Here is a 15,233-nt window from a genome sequence, read left to right on the forward strand (position 1 = left end):
CTTTGAGTAGTAGTGACAGGCTTTGGATCCAGGCAACTAACAATGTGATCACATGATATGCACCAAATCTGTGAGGAGAACTGTGATTCAGACCATGGATTGCGATTCTGTTCTGATATTATCCTCTAACTGAGAGTATTACTGAGAACAAAAGCAGGAAAAAAATGTGTTTGGGACAATAAACAGTGTTGATCCTATTTAGTTCTATTTAACAGATGCTCTTATCCAGCCTGGTTTACAGTTGAATTTTAAACCAGATTAAAAAAATAGACTGCAACGCTCACAGCGCAAAAGCAAGTGCGGGTCAAAAAAAGTACAAGGCGAGACAAATAGTGCATTTCATATGCTGGTGTAGATTCAAGGTGGTGTTTCACGGAGAAGGAAACAACCCAGCTTAAAGCAGGGGGAGGAATTACAGCACTATGCTTTTTCATAATGGGCTATGCCTCACTGCTCAGCTGTGGCCTAAATACAAAGACAACAAACAGTTCTCTACAATGAAATTAAAAGAAGGGTGAATCACTTCAAACGCCACTAAATTAAGGGTTTTCTGACCATATTAATTGTTTGAGATAAGTTTTGAAGAATCGTCTGAGGGATCAAGAAGAGCAGAAAAGACTTTCTATTATCTCACCTGCAGGTTTTCCAACTACTGTTCCACTGAATGTAAAATGTTGCATTTTACTGATTTTTAAAAGAAAAAGAAATAAAACTATGACAGAGACCTTCCAACTTGAACCTTAGTCAGAGACACTGAACAGAAGGGGTGGACAAATGGATAAACCAAACAGAGAACGAATTTCTGGCAAAACACAACCTCACATCAAACGCACATAGTCTGTGTCTTCTAAAACTTTCACTGTTTCTAAAGTCATTTTTGTGCTTTGTAAAGTCTTTCCAGCTACGACCCAGTATTAACAATTTCCCCTCTTTGTAGCGCGCTATGAATACGAAATTAAGCAATCAAGCTGTGATTGAAGTGCAAAGATTTAGCTTCAATTCAAGGGTCTGCCAAAATCGGCGCAGTGACAGTTATGAATTATAACCTTTTAAAAGTGATGCAACTTTCACTGGGTCCAAAGTGAAACACAAGAAAAGCATTTTGAAATCTTTTTTGTCATCAGTGACTGAACTCTATAAACCATGGATGTCACGAAAGTCTCGGTTTTGATGCAAACCTTTGGTCTTTTTGGTCTTAAAAAAAAGCTCTTAAGTTGCTTCCAGTTATGTTTTGGGTCATTGTCTTTCTGTTTCTTTACTTGAAAGCGCCGTCGCATCAATTTTTAAACAATCGAGTGAATCTGAGCACAAAGTATGACTCCTTCCACTCAAGAATTCATCCTGCTATCAGCAGCCACATCGTCCAACACCAGTGATCCAGCAATCGCTGATCCGGCCTCTCTTTTTACCTCTTTGCTCTTTTCATTTTCTTTTCAGCCTAATGAAAGCCTCCTTCACTTTATATGATGCCTATTTGCACCGCATATTGACAGGCACCGTGAAAAGCTAGTGCATGCACAATCTTTTGCTGTGCTCGCTCCTCCTGTGTGAGTGTATATCAACAGCACGCTCAGGCTCTATGAGTAAAGGCTTCCTTACTTCGTGGCTTGTTCCTATCATTTCCATGCGCCTCTCCTCCTGTGCCCCAGATTCCTCTCATATGTCACCCAGCCAGCCAGAAAGCCAGACCTCCTGAAAATCTCTTCACTGGAAATTAACCTGCCTGCCTCAGACTTTTCCACAGTAAGACCTTGTTGCCCATCATCTGATTTGCTAATAAAATACCTAAACTGATACCTACAAGTCCACCTTCTACATCGTTGAGTTATTCACTGCGACTTTCCCCATTTGTGAAATTACCTGCTCCGTGTCACCAGATCAAAAAAAGCTTCAATATGTGGAACCACAAATACCTGAAAACACTATTCGTTTTAACGCATCTCTTTGTATCTTCTGTCTCCAAACTGTAAATGTTACAATTTCATTTAAATGTCACACCACACTTTCGCTTTGTGACACCTTACAAAAATATTTTCTTCTTTATCTCAACAACCGTGGAAAACATAAAAGAGGTTTATGATCCCAAAGGTGGAACACAATTCTGCTATTTCTCTACTGAAGAGAAAACAGAGTCAAACGCGGCGCGCTGACAACAGGATCCGCTATCGCTACACAGCCTGGCAGTAAAATGTCAATACATTTCCATATAAGAAAGAGCAGCTGCAGCTTTCTGTTTTCACTGCTACATGATCGGATCATGAGTCACTAGTGAGTCATCCGGTTTGCCTCTCTGAAAAGACCACCAAGCACCTCAATTATCACCTAAGCACCAATAATTAAGGCGCAGCTTACAGCATCCGCTTAGTGGACTCTTGTGTGCACTGCTCTGAGGTTTAGATGCTCTAGGTTTTCATTTCTTAGAGACAAAGCACTCAACTATATTTTAAAAAGATAACAGTGATAAGGAGACAGTTACACTTTTATAAAAGAATATATTTGCTAAATAATTCAGCACTCTAGGTGAAAGAGGTTCACTGTGATTCAGTGACATCACTACTGGTACAGCTGATGTCACTTCCTCTTAAGGGTGATAGTTTTTTCATAATGCACGCTCCCAAACTAATCTCACACTTTTTCTTTACTCATTCTGCAACATTTTCTCAATTTTTCAGCATCCCTGCTGTTTCATCAGTAGAGAATGACTCCTGGTGGTAGAAGCCACAGCGAAAATCAACCCGTGGATCATCTCACGCTCACCTTCATCAATTCATCCATCCATTCTCTTCCACTTAACCAATTCAGAGTTGAGGGGAGAGCTGGAGCCTATCCCAGCTGCCACAGGGCAAGAGGCAGGGTACCCCCTGGACAGGCCACCAGTCTGTCACAAGCTTCAAGCCATCCACAGTTGCAATCACACTCACACCTACGGCGAATTTAGGATCACCAACTAACCTGATCCAACTAACTTTGGACCTCCTTGCTGTGAGGCAATAGTGCTAACCACTGTTCAGCTAACCTCTGATGTCCTAAAAAGAAATTCCCATCAACCAATTCCCAAACTCCATTAAATAGATGTATAAAAAGAAGTATGATGTTAATGTAAGTTGAGGTGAATGAATGTTATCGCTGTCTATAACAATCAATTTCAACAGCAGGTGCTCCACTTGTTTGCACAAACAAGCTTCTTCTCTGATTCAGTTCAGTTCAGTTTTATTTATAGAGCACCAAACCACAACAGTCGACTCAAGGCCCTTTAAAATTGTCAGGTAGACCCTACAATAATGCATACAGGGAAAAACCCAACATTCACATGAACCCCTATGAGAAAGCACTTTGGCGACATTGGGAAGAACAAACTCCCTTTTTTTTTTCTTTTTTTTTTTGCGCCTGTCCCGTTTGGCTCTTTTGCCATCAGAATTGTTGTCTAAAGGCAAAGAAAGATGCCCAACGGATTTACTTTACCAAATTGACCATCCCAGCCTTGCCATAATGGTCCATTTGATTCACCTTTTATTGTTTATTTTATTTTCACTTACTGAATATGGGACAGACTTGACTGGGGGAAAGAAGGGGAGAAAGAAAGAGGGAAAGAGAAACAGCTGAGAAGAGGGACGGGGGAGAAGGGCAAAAACCAACAGAATGAGCAGAAAAAGAAAAAAAAAAGAAAAAGAAAAAAAATGCATATATCAATCACCTGGGTCACCTGCTGAGAAAGAAAGAAAACAAGCAGAAGAGAACAAGAGTAATAGAATAAACAGCATCACAATGATATATGGGAATATGACAGTAAATACTAAATGTTAAACATTATTGTGCAGCACATAAGATCAACAGAACACAGTGTGCTTTGAGGTAGGAGCCAAAAAGGGTGTAGTTTGTGGGTGTGATCACCCGTGTGTACACCTGTGAGCATGGACGCGCTTGTTTTTAAAAGGTTCCTTCATGTAATGATCTGCTAGAGGGTGTGGGGGGGCCACTGCCCCGTCCTCCAGGGCATGAAGCAGGTATGGAGGAGATCAAAACTCCAGACATCCAGAGGCCCCCAGAACACAAGAGACCAAGGAAGACCAACAGAGGGGCAGCCGCGCCACTGTCCCAGGGGGAGTTGCAGTGACGCGCCCGTGAGCTCCGCCGGCAGCCAGCCGTGCCTGAGTGACCGAGCCCCAGGCCGAGAGGCCGGGGGCACCCCACCTCCGAAGTGGCCCGAGCGAGCCCCAGGCTCCAGGCCCCGACAAGCGGCCGCCAAGGAGTGAGCCGGTGTGTACCTGGACGCCCATCCCCGGACACAAAGAACCACCAACGCACCGATGTCTGAGGGAGTCCGCCACTGGCAGGGGAAGTGGTGGTAGGGGGAGATAGGCCTCCATACCTTGGAGGGCCTAAGATGTCCCCAGAGAGGTGGCGCCTGACACCCAACCTGACATATAGACACGGAAATACAGGCACACACATATACAAACATCCATTCCCACCCTCATGCTCTCATATGCACTTACTCCACACTCAACCAACGTGGAGACAGACAAAGAGACGCTGTACACATGATCACACTCCCCAAGCGTACTCTAAGCCCCGGGTCTAGGTACCCTTGCCCCTGGAGGGGGGGGAACTGCACCCAGACCCAGGTGGTGTTTCCCTTTTCCCTGCGGTGGGGGGAGGCAGACCGCCCCGACTCCGCAGCAGCAGGGAGGCCCCACACTCCAGACCGCAGTCGGACGGCCAACTCCTCCTCCTAGCCCCCCTGCTCCAGCAGGTCGCAGAGAATGGGGGTGGGAGAAGACTCCAAACCTCCCTCCACCCGCTCATTGTAATGTTGATGCATGTGTGTTCTAAGGTGCATTTAAAACCCAGGAGGGCATGGAGCTACCTGCCAGAGAGCAGCAGGTAAGCGCATGGTCCCTCCTGCTGGCCCTCAATGTCTACATGTATTTAACATTGAGAGGTGGGCAACGACGCCAGGGGTGAGGTATACACCCTGATGGTACTTTGGACTCCGTGTATCGTGCCCACCCCCAAGATCCTATATGTATGTGTAATGAGAGTGTGAGTAATGTGAATGTCTAAGTTGTGGGATAAAATTGAGGCAGAGGCAGCCAGAAGGGGACGGGGGGGGGGGGGGGGGGGGGTAGCCTCCTCTGCACCCTGGTGACATACCCCTACTCCAAGGTCCTGTGGTTGTGGTGGAGCGGGAAGAGGGAGGCAGCTGGAGATGGGGAGGGAAGGAAGGGAGGGGCAAGTGGCCCCTCCCTGGGGCCAGCTCCCCGGCTGACCCCAGTAGGCAAACTCCCTTTTAACAGGAAGAAACCTCCAGCAGAACCAGGCTCAGGGAGGGGCGGGGCCATCTGCTGCGACTAGTTGAAGTGAGGGTTCTCTGATGAACTGCAACCTCCAAACTAACAGTAACAGAAAGTTCTTGGGTTTGAAGAAGGACCCAGTCTTATCATTTATGTCTACTAATCTTAATTTTGCTGTTTTATACAGTACTGTGTTTCACTTAGTGTGCTGTACTGATAATGTTGAGTCATTTAAAGGCTGTTGAGTGCCAAAAATGGCATTTTAATTGTTTTCAAGTTGGCTGCTTTGTAAAACACAAGTTGGAAACATGTTACACCCACAAAGTTTGAATTCACAATTCTGCAGCAGTTTGTATTTTTAGATATGTTCAGTGAGATGTTATGCTGATGAAACATCAAAGCCATACTTGAATCTTGTGGGGGGTGTTTGGGGAGAAAAAAAGGCTTAGAGCAGTTTTTCTGTCTCCTCTTAAAGAGCTTTTTTTATTATTATTATTATTTGTTTTTGTTGTGTTTGTACTTTTTCAGAGGAGTGTGTAGGTTTTCTTACTGCTACAGTGGGAGTCGGGCTTGTATATACACCTTCTTTACTGATGCTTTCATTGCTGGTTGTTGAAAAGAGATGCTTGAATTCATGGATATTAAAGATCTAATTGGATCAATTATTTTATGACAGCACTGAGAGCACAGCATTGTGGGTGGGGTGTGGGTTTTGTGGATGCTGAAACTTGCTGATCCCCCTGGAGGTGGGCTCTTATTCGCCCTATGTCCTCGATCAGCCCTGCCAGCTCACTGCATAGGTGATCACATACAGCAGGTGCTTAGGACTGTCATTTGCCATTCACAATAAATAACACACACTTTGTGAAGAACATGAGCGTGCTTTTGAGGTCAATGCTCAAAAAAAACAGCGTGAGCCTACTGGATTCTTTTGGATCACATTCACATCTGTAGTGCGGTTCGTTTATACATTTGAAGTACAAAATAAAACATATTTTATGATGTATCAGTTTCTGCGCTCACATGCCAGGAGTTTGTCTGCTTGGTTTTATTAATTTTGGCAGGTTAAAATGCTGTAATTCAAGCCATGGTGCAGACTAAACAAGTGACCCAAGAGTACCAGGAAATGGGACTCTTGAATTTCTTCCATTTGCATGAAGCATAAATACTCATACATTTACATTTGTTCACGTGTATTAGCCTGTCTATGATGATTAGCCTGTAGAAAGAGTTATCTCAAATAATTTGCATTTGAAGGTCAACTGTAGTTAATGAAACTAAAGAGAAAACTGTAAAGGATGGTTAGACACCGAGGACAGAGGTAGAAGGGCAGTAAGTCTTGAAACACAGTGTACCTCAGGATACTTGTAATGTGCCGGTGCTCACTGCCAAGTGAGGGGGGAAAACTTTTGCTGCAAAGAGTGGGATCTTTTGATCTCATGTATATGTAGATGAGAGTAATCCCAGCTGTGTCGAAGGACAAAATGTTTTATTTTGGTCTTGGAGTTTCCCTAAAATTGACTAGAAGAGAACAGTCTGATTGATCCAGCTGAATGTCTCACTCAACCTCTCCTTATCTATGCACAGCTTTGCAACTCCCTTAACTCTTTATGGCATAGATTCAACAAGGTGTTGAAAAGTATCCTGAAAGATTTTGGTTCATATTGACAATAGCATCACATGCTATTGTCAATGTGCATGCTGCTTATTTCCAGTTCCACCACCTCCCACAGGGGCTCTGTTAGAGTGAGATCCTGTGATTGTTAAGGACAATGAACTCATAACCATGTTCATAAAACCTGTTTGATACAGTGCATTAGCAGCTGTCTGAAAATGAGTACACTCTCGTCATAAATGGATGCACGTGGTCAGCAACAATAGTCAGGAAGTGTTTAACAATGATCTTGTCAAAATCAATGGAATTATGGACACAGTCAGATTTTGATTCAGCATACAATACCATCAGGAAAGCCTTCATTTTTCAGCATGATCCCAAACACACTGATAATACAGTAAAAGCATACCTGGATAGAAAAACGCACAGTGGAACACTTTCAGGCGTGGATTATTCTCACCAGAGTTGCAGTCGCCTTTTTTGCTGCCTTGTCTAAACCATGCTGTTCACAGTACTAGTGCTTTGTGTGTTCTGGGGAATTAGCAAAATATAAGTATAGCATCATATATACAATACTGTATATATAAGTATATACAGTATTGTATATGCTAGTGACTAAATGCAGGATCATGATACAGATACAGGCTGTTACTGGGATTTGTTGTTCCTCTGATCTCTGTGGTAGTAGCGAGTGCAAATTTCCCGTAGAGTCACAAAAGTCACATTAGTAGGAAATGTGTCAGGTCCAAATAAAATGAAATTATTTTTAACTGTCAAATGTCAGTTTGTAAAATAATGAACTGTTAAAACTGTTAATGTTAAAATTCAAATTATGACCTGCGAATTGAGTCTTGACTAGAAATGCTTATTATTAATTACTCAGTATAACTCTGACAGTCGATCTTTCAAATGAACACATTAGGTGCGATAAAGTGCGGTATGAGGTCTGAGCAATATCTGACTCTTAAGTACAGGCTGAGCTGATCTACAAAGCCTGTTCACTTGCTTTTAGTTCCTTTGTACTGAAGCTGGCAGTAAATCACTCACAGGGTGTCGTGAGGTTCCCCACCAATCTGGAGCTGAACAGCTAAAATGAATATTTGCAGCCCCCAATAAAGAACAAGGGAAAAGAAAAATATTTTAACACTTGCAGAAATAGTATTTCTGATATGTCCAGAAAATATGAAACTGTACTAATAATCTTTATTTAAATAAATTGCAGTCTGTGTCTCTCTTTTCTTTTTGTTGGAAGTTGATTTAAACATATAATGCAAGGAGTCTATTAATCTCTGCTTTTTGTTTGGTTTGGGATTTATACCACAATGAAAATAATGTTACTTTGAACCAAATTACTCTAATTTGATAAATGTGTTAGTTTTACTCAGACTAAAATTCTGATTTGATTGAAACTCTAAATTTCTATTTAAAATAAGTCAAAAAATATTTATTTTATTCAGAATTATTAATGTACATTGAAAAAACAAAAAGATAATTTAAAAAAAAAATTCACTTTGGTAAATTGAATGAGTTACAAATACATTTGTCCTTTAGACGTGTTCTGATATAAAATGTTGCTCAACAAATCTTCACAAAAATCTATTTTATTCCTTAAAAAATTCACCACAAACAAAAGCTATAGTTTTACAAAGAAAGCCAATTTCTTTAAGGTGAAACCAGATTTTGTCACAATGAATTTGCGAGATGCAAAGAAAAATTCTCCTTTGAAGAACCAAATGTAATATGGTGCATTTTTACAACATAAAGCACTGAACTCTGCTATTTACAACAGTTAAAAGTATAACAATTGATAAGTTAAAGAAAAAAAACACACCAGACAAAATGAAGCAAAAAGCTTTCCCTTCCCAACCCCCACCAAACCCCTCTTTCTAAACAATTCAATTCAGCATATTTTTGAACTTCTCACATTTAAACATTAGACTGGTAATGTAACAGCTATTAACATTAACATTTCTAACACTACGCAAACATGGCTACCTAAATTAAAGGAATATAATACAAATAAGCTATAAAAGACAAAAAAAAGATGTCTCTTTGGCTGATCCTGGGTTTGTGTCATTTTCTTTGGTTCGATCTCCGTGAACAGCTTCTGCAGTTTTTCAAAGGTGTATTTGAGCTCTCTAGGTTGAGAGTATAAATCCGTCCAGAACTCGTGTGCATGTTCACTGCTGAGCGAGGTGGTGGACACAGGAATCAGTGCCGAGCAATGCGAGTGGCATCGAACAGTCACGCGACACGATCGCCTTTGACTTGAAGTACATATTTACTTAAGGACAAATTGTCAGCTCCATACGGTCGTCCTCATTCTGGACGATCTTGTGAGCGGCCCTTTGAAGCCAGACTTTAAGGAACGGGAGTTCTTGTACTTGAAATGGCTCAGGAGTGACGGCATGTGGAACAGTATTACAGGGTTACTCCATCAAGGACTCAGAGAAATCCTTGCCATATAATGCACAACCGATTATCTCTCTTATTACAATGCTAGAAATTATTGTTCATTGTTGGAATACAAGTGATTTGATGATGTATAGAGCCCCACAGCATGACCTGGACAAAGCAGCACAACAGGTGTCTGCTGCCTCCAGCTCCATCATGTGTTAGCCCTTTCCATCACTGCTCAGCCTGGGACACTTTCAATACTGGCTGAAGAAACATTTAATCTTTCCCTTCCCCTCCAGACAGCACTATGTGCCATGTAATCTTGCTTCTTGGAAGCCGGACCAATTCTCTCATGTTCTGTTGCTACAACTCTGAGAAACATCCACTTAGAAGTACGTGAATAAGCCCGCAGCTGGAAGTCCGACCTTTCAGCAAGCTATAAGACATAAACAGCAGACTGTTTTCATCATACAGCTTTATTAGTTTGCCATTATCAAAAAGGAAAAAAAATCCAAACACACAGTCCAAACACAATTCTGTTTTCCCAAAAGTCACAAAAAAAGATTTTGAATTAACGTACCGTACTGGCCACAGCTTATCTGTCACGCAGAGATAACCACTGCATTTTTTTGGAGACCTACAAAGTCTGCTTTGGGACGCTGCAATGGCATAACATGCAGGTTTATCAGTTTTGCATCTTGTTTTGTTTATGTTTTCCTCTCTCATTATTCATTTCATTTTCACTCACTTTTTACCTTCGCTCACTGCTTATGTTTAGGTAATGAAAGGTGCTCCTTGATGTTTAGGTGCTGAAATGCGCTTTATTAGGTTTTTTGACTAAAAGCTACTTCATTTGGGTTAGATTGATAAAAGATTGTGGACTGGATTAAAACACTTCAATAATAGCATCCCTGCACACAGAAAACTGACAGACTTGGGAGTGACAGGCACGTCTTACAGCGCTAACCCAGTGTGTCATGTGCCACGACCAAAGGACATCTTGTGAGACACGCCGGCGGCTTGGAAAAAACTGCATTATTCGGTCAAAAGATTCTGTGAAAGCTGATTGAGGGAAAATCAGCTTCACATAAAACACCAGCGAGGGATTTCAGTTCTGATACTTTATTCCCCACGTTCCTTAGTTAGCTCTGAGAAATTATCCCAAAGAAAGAAGCTTGTGATATTTTTTTTTATTTTCATCTTCAGCTTCCATCTTTACAAGCTTCATTATGTTTCTGCTCCACGCTTGCCAAACACCATCTGTCACTCAAACAGTGTGGGCTTTGATCTCGTCTTCTACGGCTTTTCTCTGCAAAGTATGGGCGTATTAGAGCTGGATATATCCAAACATTACTTGCTCACCCAGCATTAAAAAAATTCCCTGATGTTTTGTGTTTGTGTTTTTTTTCCTAATAATATAAAAGAATGTCAACAGAAATGAGATGAAGTTTGAAAACCTGCAGTGCAAAAGTTTTCTAAATGAGTCCTCCTCTGCTACGAGGATGAACTCTCATCAGACTATAGCACGACTTTTTGCACCCCAGGGTAAATATCCCTGGTTGGATCCAGTCATGTTGCAGTCCAGACAGATGAGCTTAATATACCACTGTGGCCTTCACACCTGAGTCCCTGCTGTTCTCTCGTGCATTGAGGCTACTGAGAGACACGCACAGTATGAGGAAATGTAGGAAATACTACCTCATCAACTCTTTATTATTCTCTTGAATTTTCCATCTGTCACGTTGGTGTATTGATTCTAAGTCGATGTCAGCTTCTTGTTTTTACTTTCTTTTCCCACTGCTGATGTCCGTGTTTATCTGCTCACAGTATATTCTGTACAAACCTAACATCCATACAACCAACATATTTAATTCAAAGGAACTGATTTTTACTCAGAAGGAGAAAAGCATTCGTGAGGTTGATATCTGTAGCTTCAGTTACATATAAACTCTTATTAGAGCTACAACCAGGAATATTCCATTAGTGGCTCATATACTGATTAATCATTAATCCAATTATAATTTTCAATCCACTTTAGTTTACTGTATATGAAAGAAGATAACCATCACTTTTAGAAGTGGAACTAGAAAAACTTTGGCATTAGGTGATACCAGACTGATTGATTTTAACTGATAATTAAATCTTTTTATTTTCTCAGAGATATTTTTATTAGATTGAAGCAACAAAGAAAAAGAGATACAAACAGAATTATTACACGACAAGCAAGTAGATTTCAATGATTGTTTGAGCTGACATAATAGAATACAGATTAATGACGCATTCACATATCTTTTAATTGCTTTTATCAGTTTACCCCCTACCCATACCACACAGTAGCCCCATCCCTGAAGCCAGGTTGAGAAAACAAAAACCAAAACAAGAAACACCGCCACAAATACAACAGGACAAAACAGAACAAAATAAAACAAACACACAAATAAATATAAAAAAAAAAAGAGAGAAAAAAAAAGGAAAGAAAATCTACATTATCAGTATTGGGGGTGATTTACTGAGAAATGCTGGAGGTCGGTTCACAAGTTCTTCAGGAATTGTCCCCACAAAAAAACTTATCACTGGTATTACTAATCGCATAACAGATCTTTTCAAGGCTCAGATAGTACATAAGGTCCCTCAGCCATTGAGCATGGGTGGGCAAAGGAGCACCCATCCATCTTAGTAGGATCGCACATCTAGCCAGAAGAGAGGCAAAAGAGAGTGTGCCACACTGTGACGAGGTCAACCTTGCATCAGCCTCCCCACTGGTGCCAAAAAGCACAACTAATGGATTAGGATCCATATGGTATCCAAGAATTAGGGATAAGGTTTGAAATATGTCTGTCCAGAATCCTTCAAGGCTAGGGCACATCCAGAACATATGGATAAGGGGGGAAAAAACTTTAATTAATAAATTATGAATCATTTCAAAAAAATCTTTATAGCTCACTTTTTTAATCTAAGTGGATTAAATTGACTTTATATCACCTCTTGTTTTTGTGAGATTAGCCTTATTTCCTGAATGCTACCAAAACAACCTGCACCACATGCAGAGTTGTGGACAGTTATCCTGGCAACATCAAGGTCATTCTCCACAGCTGGAGACATTGGGTGAAAACAGAGAGTATTCTTAGTGTGAACATAATGTTCAAACTGTAAATAAGTGGAATGAAAAATGAAAATGTTTTCTCAAAAGCCCTGAAAGAATGAGCACAATTTACTGGTTTGTTTAAGTATATCTCATCTGATACTCGTTTGGCACACTAAAGTAAGACCATGAAAGTTGTGCATCCCTCCATTTATGACTCAAGAATCAGCTTTATGTCAACAATTTATTCAGAATCAAATTGCAGCTTCACAAATCCAAATCAGACTGAAATGAATCTGATCCAGTTAAACTCAGACAACATGTTTTATGATGCAGTACATATCCTGGATCTCTAGTTCATGATGGCTAAAGCAGGAGGTTTTTGTCTATTTAAGGGAAGGAAAATGCAAAATTGCACTGATGCAAAAAATCCTGTTTCTATAAGCAAAAAACAACAGACTTGCTCAAAACCCACCAAATACATTAAAAGCATCGCTGCATTTTCAGCTGTCATGTATAACATCAGTCACCCACAGTAATGTATAAATATAAGGTTTGCATATTTAGAGAAAAGCTACACTGATTTAGACCAAGCTCCAGTGACTCTATTTGGACTCATTATTGTGAGGACGCAAGAATAAAACAAACTAAATTCACGTTAAAAGCCATCAGAGGTTGAAGCTAAAACCCAGCGAGAGGAGCTGTTGTGTATTTGGAGTGGCAGCATTTGTCTGTCAGATGATTAAACTGTGGCATTTGTTTTGTGTGATGTGAACATTTTTACAGCTCCATCTGCTTTTAGTCAAAGGAGGAGGGGGCTGCTGGGAAAAGAGCGAGAGTGCACTTCCACTGTTTATCCTGCGGGGTGGATCCACACAGAAGGGCAGATAATGTATGAGAGGCAAAAAAAAGTGGGTTAATATCTGGAGGATTCCTCAGAAAGAACAACATGAAGTGAGAGATTATGTCTACAAATTATCTTCATTAATGAAACTCTACAAAACAGCTTCAGCAGATATGAGGTTTAAAGCTACAATTAATGATTATTCTAATTATTAAATGCCCATAAAAGCACGATTAATCATTTTTGCTAGGAAGAAGTCTGCAAATATTAATATTTATTAATAATTCCCCAGATTCCTGATCAGATTTTTGCCAATTAACTAATTAGAAAAACCCAGCACACTTCCATTTAAAAAAAATGACTTCATGAAATCTGTCACTAACCCAGCAAATACTCACATTACCTGCTATCATCATCAGAAATGTTATTTAATGGTTAATCTATGAAAATATACCAACTCAGTTCATCAGCCAATTCATTTATCATCGTTTGAGCTTTAAGAAGCAGATTTTATTACCTCGGGTTAAACACAATGACCTTACTGAGCATAAAATCGATTTAATGTCACATTATTCTTCATTTGAGCTGAAACCACCTTATTTCAAAGAAATTGTTTTGTCTAAAACTTGTGAAAATATAAATTCATTGAAGGAAACGTAAAGGCATAAAAACTCCACAAAATTAAAAAATAAAAAGCTTAACACATCAAACGTCAAAGGTTAAAGAGAAGTTCATCATAAAACACTCGCTTTTCTTGTTTCAATATCAAACAAGTATCAAATCGTACTACTTTAATGTCAGTTCGGACTTCCTCCCCACTAATTGGTGCAGTTAGAGAAATAATCGATGAGTAATTACCCATCAGTGAACAAGTCAAAAGATAATTTCAACTGAAAATAATTCTTCAGCTCTTAGAGCGCTGGTGACCGTTCTCACACCTCTTCGTGACATTGAACAGACCATACAATGAATGAAGCTGACACCGTAACTTTACAATCACGAATCATCACGCTCAGCAAAAGGCAACAAAATACCACGAAGAAGGATAACCTGTCATACAACTTTAAGAACATCTAATAACAACAATGTTATCAGCGAAATGTGACCGCAAACTTTTCCTCCACCAGAAGGCTAATCAGCATCAAAGAGTGCAATAATAAAATATAAGCATCAGCTGTTAATGTGGGAATACTCAGTGTAATTTCTTATATCGCGGAAGTCTTCAGTATGTGAACGGTTTTCTGAATCATTTAGAAGCACTACAGAAAAAAAGACTCACCGTGAGCGGACAGGTTGACAGACACAAGGTGACAAAGAGCAAACTTTTCATGTTTACTCCTCAGCTGGAAGCCAGTGAGCTGTCCTAACAGGAGGAATTTGGGTTAAAACACTTCATTTAAACTCCTGTTAAGAGTTTTGATCCGGGTAAAAAAACAAAAAAAACTTTAAACATTTTTTTTATTCCATGAACGATATCGAGAGAAAAAGAGCCCAGTCTGCGGTGTCCTCTATCCACGCTGCTCGCTTCCACTGAGCTGAATGTGCGGACAGATCATTTACCCGCAGCTGACTTCTACTGTCAAGTTCACAATCGCATGGAATCACATTTCCGGTACGGGCTTTCAAAATAAAAGACAATAGTGTCACAATATCTGATTCTCACGGCAAAAGCTTTTCTCATAATCAAAAAAATGTCACATACACTTAAATGCCACTTCATTATTTACACATTACTGTGCTATACCCCCTTTTGCTTTAATTCTTCTTGGTCTATATTGATGAGATCATATCACACCAGTGATGAGAATCTCCTGTTCCTCCACATCCCAAAGTTCCTTAATTGGATTGAGATCTGGTGACTGTGGAGGCCATTTGAGTCATGTTCAAGAAATCAGTTTGAGGCGGTTCCACCTTTGTGACATGATGCCGCATGCAATTGCAGGCAGCCATCAGAAGATGCGTACCCAATCATCAGCATTGGGGTTGTTACTCCAAAAAGTT

The 15,233-nt window shown here is 40.3% G+C and overlaps 1 protein-coding gene across 2 annotated transcripts in view; it reads right to left on the reverse strand.

Moving 5' to 3' along the window:
* LOC309694536 (vasoactive intestinal polypeptide receptor 2-like) overlaps nt 1–14,787 on the reverse strand; it is a 77,351-nt gene extending 62,564 nt beyond the window's left edge. For both annotated transcript variants that reach the window (XR_014272895.1, XM_082514696.1), the window contains exon 1: nt 14,512–14,787. Coding sequence is in view for 1 of the 2 variants with exons in the window: in XM_082514696.1 (XP_082370822.1) it covers nt 14,512–14,562 (51 nt within the window). In the remaining variant the exon portion in view is untranslated. The remainder of the gene's footprint in view (nt 1–14,511) is intronic.
* Between the last annotated feature and the right edge of the window lie 446 nt (nt 14,788–15,233).

The sequence above is a fragment of the Aulonocara stuartgranti genome, assembly GCF_965226115.1.
Source record: "Aulonocara stuartgranti genome assembly, chromosome: 18".
In the NCBI taxonomy this organism is placed as follows: domain Eukaryota; kingdom Metazoa; phylum Chordata; class Actinopteri; order Cichliformes; family Cichlidae; genus Aulonocara; species Aulonocara stuartgranti.